At 43.9% G+C, this 12,500-nt stretch overlaps 1 protein-coding gene across 1 annotated transcript in view; it reads right to left on the bottom strand.

Annotated features, from left to right (window-relative positions):
• Positions 1-12,500, bottom strand: part of LOC122247207 (sucrase-isomaltase, intestinal) — a 27,402-nt gene that overhangs the window by 9,036 nt on the left and 5,866 nt on the right. The window contains exons 4-12 of the mRNA XM_043006258.2: positions 12,360-12,500; positions 11,564-11,735; positions 8,029-8,128; positions 7,090-7,214; positions 6,335-6,460; positions 5,871-6,002; positions 4,390-4,620; positions 2,830-3,020; positions 1,398-1,505 (exon numbers count right to left, since the gene is read on the bottom strand). The exon at positions 12,360-12,500 is cut by the window's right edge and continues 20 nt beyond it. Of these exons, the coding sequence (XP_042862192.2) occupies positions 1,398-1,505; positions 2,830-3,020; positions 4,390-4,620; positions 5,871-6,002; positions 6,335-6,460; positions 7,090-7,214; positions 8,029-8,128; positions 11,564-11,735; positions 12,360-12,500 (1,326 nt within the window). The remainder of the gene's footprint in view (positions 1-1,397; positions 1,506-2,829; positions 3,021-4,389; positions 4,621-5,870; positions 6,003-6,334; positions 6,461-7,089; positions 7,215-8,028; positions 8,129-11,563; positions 11,736-12,359) is intronic.

Here is a 12,500-nt window from a genome sequence, read left to right as displayed (position 1 = left end):
AAAAATAACAGGGACCTTACTTACACATAAAAGAAAAATAACAGGGACCTTACTTACACATAAAAGAAAAAATAACAGGGACCTTACTTACACATAAAAGAAATATAACAGGGACCTTACTTACACATAAAAAAAAAATAACAGGGACCTTACTTACACATAAAAGAAAAATAACAGGGACCTTATAAATAAAAGAAAAATAACAGGGACCTTACTTAAACATAAAAGAAAAATAACAGGGACCTTACTAATACATAAAAGAAAAATAACAGGGACCTTACTTACACATAAAAGAAAAATAACAGGGACCTTACTTAAACATAAAAGAAAAATAACAGGGACCTTACTAATACATAAGAGAAAAATAACAGGGACCTTACTTACACATAAAAGAAAAATAACAGGGACCTTACTAATACATAAAAGAAAAATAACAGGGACCTTACTTACACATAAAAGAAAAATAACAGGGACCTTACTTACACATAAAATAAAAATAACAGGGACCTTACTTACACATAAAAGGAAATAACAGGGACCTTACTTACACATAAAAGAAAAATAACAGGGACCTTACTAATACATAACAGAAAAATAACAGGGACCTTACTTACACATAAAAGGAAATAACAGGGACCTTACTTACACATAAAAGAAAAATAACAGGGACCTTACTAATACATAACAGAAAAATAACAGGGACCTTACTTACACATAAAAGAAAAATAACAGGGACCTTACTAATACATACAAGAAAAATAACAGGTACCTTACTAATACACAAAAGAAAAATAACAGGGACCTTACTTACACATAAAATAAAAATAACAGGGACCTTACTTACACATAAAATAAAAATAACAGGGACCTTACTTACACATAAAAAAAAAAAATAACAGGGACCTTAATTACACATAAAAGAAAAATAACAGGGACCTTACTTACACATAAAATTAAAATAACAGGGACCTTACTAATACATAAAAGAAAAATAACAGGGACCTTAATTACACATAAAAGAAAAATAACAGGGACCTTACTTACACATAACAGAAAAATAACAGGGACCTTATAAATAAAAGAAAAATAACAGGGACCTTACTAATACATAAAAGAAAAATAACAGGGACCTTAATTACACATAAAAGAAAAATAACAGGGACCTTAATTACACATAAAAGAGAAATAACAGGGACCTTACTTACACATAAAAAAAATAACAGGGACCTTAATTACACATAAAAGAAAAATAACAGGGACCTTAATTACACATAAAAGAAAAATAACAGGGACCTTAATTACACATAAAAGAAAAATAACAGGGACCTTAATTACACATAAAAGAAAAATAACAGGGACCTTAATTACACATAAAAGAAAAATAACAAGGACCTTACTTGTAAGTAGCCACAGTCTCAGACCATCCATAGAGAGAGTGAACATCATAGTGAAGGAAAGTTTGGTTCCCATCTGTCTGCTTCCCGGACATGCAGATGGTGTGGTCACTTCAAATTATTAATTATTAATTATGATAGTAATAACAATAATAGCAATACCCATAATGATAATGATAACAATGAAAACAACAATGATAGTCTTAATAATGATGATAATGGAAGTAAGAAAGAGGGTGTGGTCACTTCGAAGAGTTTATGGAAGGACGTATATTAATTTTATTTTTATTATCATATGCTTGAGAAATTGATGTAGATAGTTATTGATGTAGTTTTCATCGAAGTAGATAATAACTTAATCATTTCATTGTTTTTTTGTTGTTGTTGTTGCTTTTTTTTTTGTGTGTGAATATGAATATGTTTTGCAAGTAGATATAAGAATAAAATGTGTGTCTCTCAATATATATAGAAGCATCTAAAATAATAAAGTTGTTAAACTTCTAGTGTCTTTTCCCTTCTAACACTCATAAAATTAGGTGTAGGTATGTGTATTTATGTGTTTATAAGTATCCAACCATTTATCAAATATTTTTTTCTTCTTTTTCCATTTACATTCCCTCATTTATTCACATTTACGAAGTCAATGAATTAACCTTTTCCCTTTCCTTCATTCTTGTATGTGTATATATGTATGTGTATGTATATAAGCACACATACATGTATACAGTATGTGTGATTTTGTTAGTAGGTATGTTTAGCGTTCTCTCTTTCTTTCTTTCTCTCTCCCTCTCGTTCTCTCTCTCCCTTTCTCTCTCTCTCTCTTTCTCTCTCTCCCTTTCTCTCTCTCCCTTTCTCTCTCTCCCTTTCTCTTTTTCTCTCCCTTTCTCTTTTTCTCTCCCTTTCTCTCTACCTCCCTTTCTCTTTCTCTCTCTTTATCCCTTTCTCTCTCTTTCTCTTTCTCTCCCTTTCTCTCTCTCTCACTTTCTCTCTCTCTCTTTCTCCTTTTTCTCCGTCTCCCTCTCTCCCTTTCTCTATCTCTCTTTCTCTTTCTCTCCCTCTACCTCTACCTCTCCCTCTCCCTCTCCCTCTCCCTCTCCCTCTCCCTCTCCCTCTCCCTCTCCCTCTCCCTCTCTCCACTCTCCCTCTCCCTCTCCCTCTCCCTCTCCCTCTCCCTCTCCCTCTCCCTCTCGCCCCCTCTCCCTCTCTCCCTCTCCCTCTCCCTCTCTCCCTCTCTCCCTCTCCCTCTCCCTCCCCCTCTCCCTCTCCCTCTCCCTCTCCCTCTCCCTCTCCCTCTCCCTCTCCCTCCCTCTCTCCCTCTCCCTCTCCCTCTCCCTCTCCCTCTCTCTCTCCCTCTCCCTCTCCCTCTCCCTCTCCCTCCCTCTCCCTCTCCCTCTCCCTCTCCCTCTCCCTCTCCCTCTCCCTCTCCCTCTCTCACCTAATTCTTTTACTCTTATTATCCCCGACGCGCACCATCTTCGTAGGGTAAGGCGGGCTGTCGAGTTTATTAAAAGGACACTTGAGACTCCAGTTCGGTTCTCCTTCCGGCCAGTTCCACGGCTTGTCCAGGTTGGTCCCGAAGTTAGCGGGTTCGTTCATGTCGATCCAGATGGCGTCGAAGGCCAGCGTCTTGCCAAGAGGGAAGGGGAAGGGGGAGAGAAGGATAAAGATGGAGGGGGAGAGAAGGATAATGATGGAGGGGGAGAGAAGGATAAAGATGAATGGGGAGAGAAGGATAATGATGGAGGGGGATTGGTGGAGGAGAGAGATAGATTGTAAGGTGAGAAAAGAAAGATGAAATTATGAGAGCAACAATGATGATTTGAATGACGATGATGATGATGATAAGAGAATAACGATAATAATGATGATGATGATAATTACTATTATTATCAATATCATCATAACTAGTATCTCTAGTATTATCAATATCATCATAACTAGTATCATTAGTATTATCATTCTCATTATTATTTTTATCATAATGACCATCAATAGAACAATACCAGTGATAATAATGATGTTGATTATAATAATTATAATAACAATAATGATAATGATAACAATGATAATGATCATGATGATAAAGATGAGAGGAAATAACTGAATCAACAATGATAGTAATAATAATAGTAAGACAAAAAAAACAAAGACAATTTTAATAATGATGATAATGGAAGTTAAGAAAGAACGAAATGGATAAGTAAAGAGACGACGGAAGGAAAATATAGAAAAAAAGAAAATCTAAAACAAAAAAAAACAAAAAAAATAATAATAATAAAAAAATAAACATGTCTGGTTCATGTTTGTCCCAAGGGCGTTACAGGCGATTTTCTTTTACGAAAGGAAAAGGAAAAGAATAAGTAAATTAATATGAGCAAATCCAATAACGAAAATATAAGAAAAAGAAAAAAAAACAGAATGATGAATTAATAATTTTTGAATAGAATAAGAATGAAAAAGGATGAATAAAAAGGAAAAAGAACCAAGAAAGTAAGGGAGGAAAATCACTCCGGTTCGTACAGATGCTCTGACGAGGAGAGAGAAGAGAAGAAAAGAAGAGAAGATAACGGAAGAAGGAGGAGAGAGAAGAGAAGAAAAGAATAGAAGATAACGGAAGAAGGAGGAAAGAGGAGACAGATAAAATGAACAAAGAAAAGGATATGACGATTTTTTCCCCATTATTTCTTTATAAGAAAGAAATAATGGAAACGAGAAAAAAAAAAAAAAAAAAATATATATATATATATATATATATATATATATATATATATATATATACATATATAATTTCTTTAAGGAAACAATATCCTCCGACAACCTCAAGTGAGGAATATAGTTAACAATTTGATTAAAAAAGAAAAAAAAAAACATTAAAAAAACGAACCAATCAACCACAAGGAAAATCAATAGAAAAAAAAACATCATAAACAACATCCTACAACAGGAGAAAAAAAAATCAATAATAAAAAAATTAAAAAAAAAGAAAATAGCCAACCTCATGGAACAGCTTAAGCTCCTCCCCCCACCAAATCTGCGCGTCCGGATTAAGGAAGTCCGGAAAAACGGTCTTGGTATCCGGCCACACGTATCCGACCATGTAATCCGAAAAAGAGGGGTCCTGGTCGCTCGGAATGTACTCGGGAGATGACCACTTGAGGTACACGTCCTGCTCTTTCCCTCTCAGACCTGGCGGGTAGTTGGACCAGTCGGTGACCAGGGCCGGGTCCTGGATGGGAGGAAGAGGGAGAGAGGGAGGGATGAGAGAGGGAGGGAGAGGGAGGGATGAGAGAGGGATAGGTGGGGGGGAGGGGAGGGGGAGAGAGGGGTGGGGGTGAGGGAGGTGAGAGAGGGATGAGAGGGAGGGGATGAGAGAGGGAGAGAAGGGGGGAGGGATGAGAGAGGGAGAGAAGGGGGGAGGGATGAGAGAGGGAGTGAGGGGATGAAAGAGGGAGGGAGAGGGAGGGATGAGAGATGGAGAGGGAGAGGGATAAGAGAGGGATAGGTGGGGGGGGATGAGAGAGGGAGGGAGAGGGATAAGATAGGGAGAGGGAAGGGGGGATGAGAGAGGGATAGGTGGGGGGGATGAGAGAGGGAGGGAGAGGGATAAGATAGGGAGAGGGAGAGGGGGGATGAGAGAGGGATAGGTGGGGGGATGAGAGAGGGAGAGAAGGGGGGAGGGATGAGAGAGGGAGTGAGGGGATGAGAGAGGGAGGGAGAGGGAGGGATGAGAGAGGGATAGGTGGGGGGATGAGAGAGGGAGAGGAGGGGGGAGTGATGAGGGAGGGAGGGATGATAGAGGGTGAGGGAGGGATGAGGGGGGAAGGAGGGATGAGAGGGAGGAAGGGGATGAGAGAAGGAGGGAGGGAAGGGGGTTGGAGAGGAAAAGGAGGAAGGGGATGAGAGAAGGAGGGAGGGAGGGGGGTTGAAGAGGGAATGGAGGGAAGGATGAGATAGGGAGAGGGAGAGGGGGGATGAAGAGGGAGGGAGGGAGGGATGAGAGAGGGAAGAGGGGGTGGTAAGAGGGGAGGTTTGTGTGGTTATAGGGTTGTTTTTTTGGGGAAGGGGAGGGGTGGTAGGAGAGGAGATTGAGGGAGGAGGAGGGAGGGAAGGGTAGGGATATATCTATATATATATATATATATATATATATATATATATATATATATATATATATTAGATATATATAAATATATATATATATATAGATATATATATATATATTATATATATATATATATATATATATAAATATATATATATATATATATATATATATAGAGAGAGAGAGAGAGAGAGAGAGAGAGAGAGAGAGAGAGAGAGAGAGAGAGAGAGAGAGAGAGAGAGAGAGAGAGAGAGAAACAATGAGAAACAGAGAGAGAGAGAGAAACAGAGACAGAGAGAGAGAGACAGAGACAGGGAAAGAAATATATCCATATCCAAACCCAAAATATGAAACAAAATATACAGATACGTCACCAGAATTAACGTCAATTTAACATCATCGTTGTGTAGCTCCTGAACCAATTCAGGAAAATCACCCCAGGCATCGAGGTCATATGTGAAGTCCCTGTAGCGATACATGTAGTCTATATCACATGTCTGTACGTCCTGGAAAGTGTGGGAAGGGAGAACGAGGGTAAATGATTTATACTATTTTGTTTTGCTTTTTTTTTCTCTCATTTGCTTTTGGGTTTTTGTTGAATAATTTTATCTGGGTACTTATAAGGGATAGGATGGATTTGTTTCTTTTATTCCGTATTTTATTATTCCATAAACTTAAGTTATTTAAAAGTGCTCAATGCGGCAGAACCGCTTAGACTTATAACGTCTAAGCGCTTAAAAACACGAACCAAATAACCAAAAGGCTAAAAAAAAATCTCTATACTACGAATACAAATCATTCTATTTCCTCAATTACTCAATTCCTTCAAAAGACTTACCTGCGGGATGCCCATAGCTTTCATTCGCTCTCTCACCGCGCGCACATTTTCGGTCGATCCGTAGCCATAGCGGGAGAGGTGGAAACCTAGCGACCAATAGGGAGGGAAGACCGGCTTGCCGACCATCTTGATTGGTGGAGAGAGTATGACGTCATTGGTAAAAAGGTGGAAAATGTATGAGATCATTGACGAAAACGATGGAAAAAAATGTATGACGTCACTGTTTAAGATGTGGAAATTATGATGTCATTAAGGAAGCGTTGGAATATGTACGATGTCATTAATGGGGATTTGAAGGGTATATGACATCATTAATTTTTAAAAAGTATAGGGATATAAACTATTAATGAATAAATTCATTTCTATGCTGTCAGAAACCTAACTGCAAAAAAATAAAAGAAATAAAAGAAAGCACCATCATTTCTTTTTCAAAAAGTTGGATTTATGTGACGTCACTTGATGACAAGACGATCCTATGTAACGTCATAAAAATATAGAAGAGAAAAAATATGAAGAGAAAAATAAACAAAAACTTTTACGTCCTGCCACTGTCATCAGCATCCATCGCACATCTAAAACAAACAAACAAACAAACAAACAAACACACACATAACCATAAACACAAACACGCATAAACAAACAAACAATCAAACATACACACAAATAAAAACAGAAAAACAAACACAAACAGAAAAACAGAAAAACAAACACACACACAAACAAACACACAAACAAACACAAAAACAGCGCCTCACGTTCGTATACTGCATATTAAGCTCCTCCAGACTTGGTCCCATGAAGAAGTGCAGGTCGACGATTCCCCCGGTCGAACGGAGGGTCAGAGCAGGTCGACCGTCGGCCAGCAGGAAGGTCGAATATTCTGGAAATAGGATGTCAGGATTGTAAGGTTATGGAGAGGGAGACGAGAGGGATGTAGGATTAAGGAGAGGGAGACGAGAGGGAAGTAGAATGAGGGAGAGGAAGATGGGAGGGAAGTAGGAGAGGTGGGGGGGGGGGGGGGGATGGGAGGGGAAGGAAGAAGAAGGGGAGGGGGAGTGCGGGACGAGAGGGAGGGTGAAGGTAGGATTAGAAAGAGGAGATGGAAGGGAGTTAGGAATTAGAAAGAGGAGGATGGGACGGCGGTGGGGGAGGGGGAGAGAGGGGTGGGAGGGGGAAGGAGGGGGAGAGAGGGGTAGGAGGGGGGGAGGAAGAGGTGACAACAAGAGGGAGGGCGGGAGTGGGAAGGGGAGGTAGTGGGAAAGGATAATAGGAGGAGGAGGGTAGGATGAATGATGGATAGTGGGAGACGAAGAGGATAGGGGGGCGAAAGGGAGGGAAAGGATAGGAGAGAGAAAGTGGGAAGGAGGGAAAATGAGCGGCGGGGGTGGGGGGTAGGGGGGTGAGGGGAAAAAGGGAAAAATGAGAAGATAGGATAAGGGAAGGAGACAGAAGATAGATTAACAAAATCAAATATAATGGAATAAAATAGATTCTATACTCAACGTGTGTTTACGTGTGCGTGTGTGTGTGTGTGTGCGTGTGCGTACGAACCCGTGCGTACGTACTTGCGTGTATACACATCCATACATATACGTGCGTATACCAAACACACACACACAAAAAAATCCCAAAACTCAACATCAATTCAAAAAAAAGAAAGAAAAAAAAAGAACAAAAAACACCCACAGACTCACCCATAGCGTTTGAATTGAAGAACAGAACAGAATAAGCCTCTCCTGTGTCCGGGTTCACGTTCACGTAATAGGGATGATGTCCGTATTCGTTCATCTCGCCCTGTTGATGGTGTCCAGGGGAAAGTATGGTGGTTATAGTGATGAGGGTGAAGGGGGATGGTTAGGATGATGAGGGATGGGTGTGGGGGTTATAGTGATGGTGAGGATGATGAGGGATGGGTGTGGGGGTTATGGTGATGAGGGTGAAGGGGGATGGTGAGGATGATGAGGGATGGGTGTGGGGGTTATGGTGATGAGGGTGAAGGGGGATGGTGAGGATGATGAGGGATGGGTGTGGGGGTTATGGTGATGAGGGTGAAGGGGGATGGTGAGGATGATGAGGAATGGGTGTGGGGTTATAGTGATGAGGGTGAAGGGGGATGGTGAGATGATGAGGATGGCGTGGGGTTTAGGATGAGGGTGAAGGGGGATGGTGAGGATGATGAGGGATGGGTGTGGGGGTTATGAGAGGTTGAAGGGATGGTGAGGATGATGAGGGATGGGTGTGGGGGTTATAGTGATGAGGGTGAGGGGGGTGGGGGGGTTATAGTGATGAGGGTGAAAGTGATGGTGAGGATGATGAGGAATGGGTGTGGGGGTTATGGTGATGAGGGTGAAAGTGATGGTGAGGATGATGAGGGATGGGTGTGGGGGTTATAGTGATGAGGGTGAAAGTGATGGTGAGGATGATGAGGGATGGGTGTGGGGGTTATAGTGATGAGGGTGAAAGTGATGGTGAGGATGATGAGGGATGGGTGTGGGGGTTATGGTGATGAGGGTTATGAGATGATGAGGATGGGTGTGGGGTTATTGGATGAGGGTGAAGGGGGATGGTGAGGATGATGAGGAATGGGTGTGGGGTTATAGTGATGAGGGTGAAGGGGGATGGTGAGATGATGATGATGGGTGTGGGGTTATAGTGATGAGGGTTGAAGGGGATGGTGAGGATGATGAGGGATGGGCGTGGGGTTATAGTGATGAGGGTGAAAGTGATAGGATAAGAGGATGGGTGTGGGGGTTATAGTGATGAGGGTGAAAGTGATGGTGAGGATGATGAGGGATGGGTGTGGGGGTTATAGTGATGAGGGTGAAGGGGGATGGTGAGGATGATGAGGGATGGGTGTGGGGGTTATGGTGATGAGGGTGAAAGTGATGGTGAGGATGATGAGGGATGGTTATGGGGTTATGGGGGTGAAGGGGATGGTTGATGAGTGATGGTGTGGGGTTATAGTGATGAGGGTGAAGGGGATGGTTGGGGTGATGGTTTGGGGTGGGTTATGAGGGTGAAAGTGATGGTGAGGATGATGAGGGATGGGTGTGGGGGTTATAGTGATGAGGGTGAAAGTGATGGTGAGGATGATGAGGGATGGGTGTGGGGGTTATGGTGATGAGGGTGAAGGGGGATGGTGAGGATGATGATGAATGGGTGTGGGGTTATAGTGATGAGGGTGAAAGTGATGGTGAGGATGATGAGGGATGGGTGTGGGGGTTATGGTGATGAGGGTGAAGGGGGATGGTGAGGATGATGAGGGATGGGTGTGGGGGTTATAGTGATGAGGGTGAAAGTGGTGGGGAGGATATGAGGAGATGGTGTGGGGGTTATAGTGATGAGTTTGTGAAGGGGGATGTGAGGTGATGAGGATGGTTGTGGGGTTATAGTGATAGGTTGTGGGGATGGTGAGGATGATGTTTGGTGGGGTTATAGTGATGAGGGTGAAGGGGGATGGTGAGGATGATGAGGGATGGGTGTGGGGGTTATAGTGATGAGGGTGAAGGGGGATGGTGAGGATGATGAGGGATGGGTGTGGGGGTTATAGTGATGAGGGTGAAAGTGATGGTGAGGATGATGAGGGATGGGTGTGGGGGTTATGGTGATGAGGGTGAAGGGGGATGGTGAGGATGATGAGGAATTGGTATCGTGGTTATGGTGATGCTGTTGAAAGTGATGGTGAGGATGCTGTAGGATGCTGATGATGGTGAAAGTGATGATGATAATGAGAAGGGTCTGCAGGAATGGGAATGGCGGTATGGTGATTGTGATAGTGATGAGGGTGTCGCAGAAAGATGTATGGTGATGATGGTGATGGCAGGAGGCGATGAAAGTGCTGATGGTGATTCAGTGATAAGACTATTGCAGGAATATGTATGATGATTATAGTGAGTTGATGAGGTGATGGTGAAGATGGTGGTAGTAGGAGGGATGAAAGTGGTGCTGATAGTGATAGGATAGCGTTGGTGATGATAGTGATGAGGGTGTTGAATGAAGGAGATATGGTGATGAAGGTGGTGATGAGGGTAGGTAGGGTTTTTCATGATGACAGGTAGTGATGGCAATCCCTCTCCCTCTATGTCTCTATTTCCTTCTTCATCTCCACTTCCCTCTTCCTCTCCATCTCTTTCTCCCTCTCCATCTCCCTCACTCCTCATCCCCCTCTCCCTCTTATTCTTCCAACCTTTTTCCCTATCATTCTTCCTCATTCTTCCTCCCCCTCTCTTTATCCCTCTCCTTCTCCCCCTCCTTCTTCTATCTCCCCTTCTCCTTCCCCATTACCTTCTTCTTCCCCGTCTCCCTCTTCCTCTCCCTCTCCCTCTCCCTCACTTTCTCTCTTTCCTTCGCCCTCTCCTTCTCCCTCTCCCTTTCCCTTTCCATCACCTCTTCTACCCTTTCTCCCTCTCTTTTCCCTCTCCTTCTACTTCTCATTCTCCCTCTGCATCACCCTCTCCCTTTCCCTCTCCCTCTCCCTCACTCTTTCCCTCTCTCTCTCCCTCTCCCTCTCCCTCTCCCTCTCCCTCACCCTTTCCCTTTCCCTCTCCCTCACCCTTTCCCTCTCCCTCTCCCTCTCCCTCACCCTCTCCCTCTCCCTCACCCTTTCCCTCTCCCTCTCCCTCTCCCTCTCCCTCACCCTCTCCCTTTCTCCCTCTCCCTCTCTCCCTCTCCCTCTCCCTCTCCCTCTCCCTCTCCCTCTCCCTCTCCCTCTCCCTCTCCCTCACCCTCTCCCTCTCCCTCTCCCTCTCCCTCTCCCTCTCCCTCACCCTCTCCCTCACCCTCTCCCTCTCCCTCTCCCTCTCCCTCACCCTCTCCCTCTCCCTCTCCCTCTCCCTCTCCCTCTCCCTTTCTCCCTCTCCCTCACCTTCCCCTCTCTCTCTCTCCCTCACCCTCTCTCCCTCTCCCTGTCTCCCTCTCTCCCTCCCCCTCCCTTTCTCCCTCACCCACTCTCTCTCCCTCCCTTTCTCCCTCTCCTTCTCCCTCTCCCTCACCATCCCCCTCTCCCTCTCCCTCTTCCTCTCCCTCTTCCTCTCCCTCTTCCTCTCCCTCTCCCTCTCCCTCTCCCTCTCCCTCTCCCTCTCCCTCTCCCTCTCCCTCTCCCTCTCCCTCTCCCTCTCCCTCTCCCTCTCCCTCTCCCTCTCCCTCTCCCTCTCCCTCTCCCTCTCCCTCACCCTCTCCCTCTCCCTCTCCCTCTCCCTCTCCCTCTCCCTCACCTTCCTCCTATCTCACCTCTCCAACCGGCTGGTCCCTCGCAAATATGGGAAAGGTTTGCCTCGGGGAGAACCTGTGTCTGAACCTCGTATGTGTGTTCTCGCCGAAGCCATAGAGGTAACTCGAAGTCAGAGCTCCTGTCAGCTGAAGGAATTGCTCCTCGAAGATAAGGGGGCCTTCCGACTTGAATCTGGGGCGTGGCGGGGAAGAAGTGGGCGTGGTTTTAATCCGGTGTTTGTGATTTTTTTTTTTTTTTTTTTTTTTTTTTTCATTCATGGTCTTGCTTTGGTTTTACAAGTGTCATCTTTCTTGCTCTTTCGTCTCATTCTTTTACTCTCTCTTTTGTTTTATCCCTCGTTCCTTTTCTCTTTCTTTGTCTTTCTCACTCTCACTCTCTCTTTCGCTCTCTCCCTCGTGCCTCTCTCTCTCTCTCTCTCTCTCTCTCTCTCTCTCTCTCTCTCTCTCTCTCTCTCTCTCTCTCTCTCTCTCTCTCTCTCTCTCTCTCTCTCTCTCTCTTTCTCTTTTTCTTTCTCTTTCACTTTCTCTCTTTCACTTTCTCTCTTTCTCTTTCTATTTATATTTCTATTTCTCTCTCTCTCTTTCGATTTCGATTTCTTTCTCTCTCTTTCTCTTTCTATTTCTATTTCTCTCTCTCTCTCTCTCTCTCTCTCTCTCTCTCTCTCTCTCTCTCTCTCTCTCTCTCTCTCTCTCTCTCTCTCTCTCTCTCTCTCTCTCTCTCTCTCTCTCTCAATCTCTCTCTCTCAACCTCTCTCTCAATCTCTCTCCCAAACATAACAAACATCTAAATACTTACAGACTCTTGCCATCGCTACTTCCCGCTCTCTCGATAGAAAACCAAAATACTTCGCCAACCTCGCTCGTATTAACGACATATTTCTGGCCTGTTGATACCGGACTCTCTGGGAGATTAAGCGGAACTGGGACTTCGTATCTC

The sequence above is a fragment of the Penaeus japonicus genome, unplaced genomic scaffold (assembly GCF_977035675.1).
Source record: "Penaeus japonicus unplaced genomic scaffold, GWHDUDI00000001_assembly GWHDUDI00000002, whole genome shotgun sequence".
NCBI classification, from domain to species: Eukaryota; Metazoa; Arthropoda; class Malacostraca; order Decapoda; family Penaeidae; genus Penaeus; species Penaeus japonicus.
The sequence above is the reverse complement of the archived record's forward strand: the minus strand, read 5'-3'. Positions and strand labels throughout refer to the sequence as shown.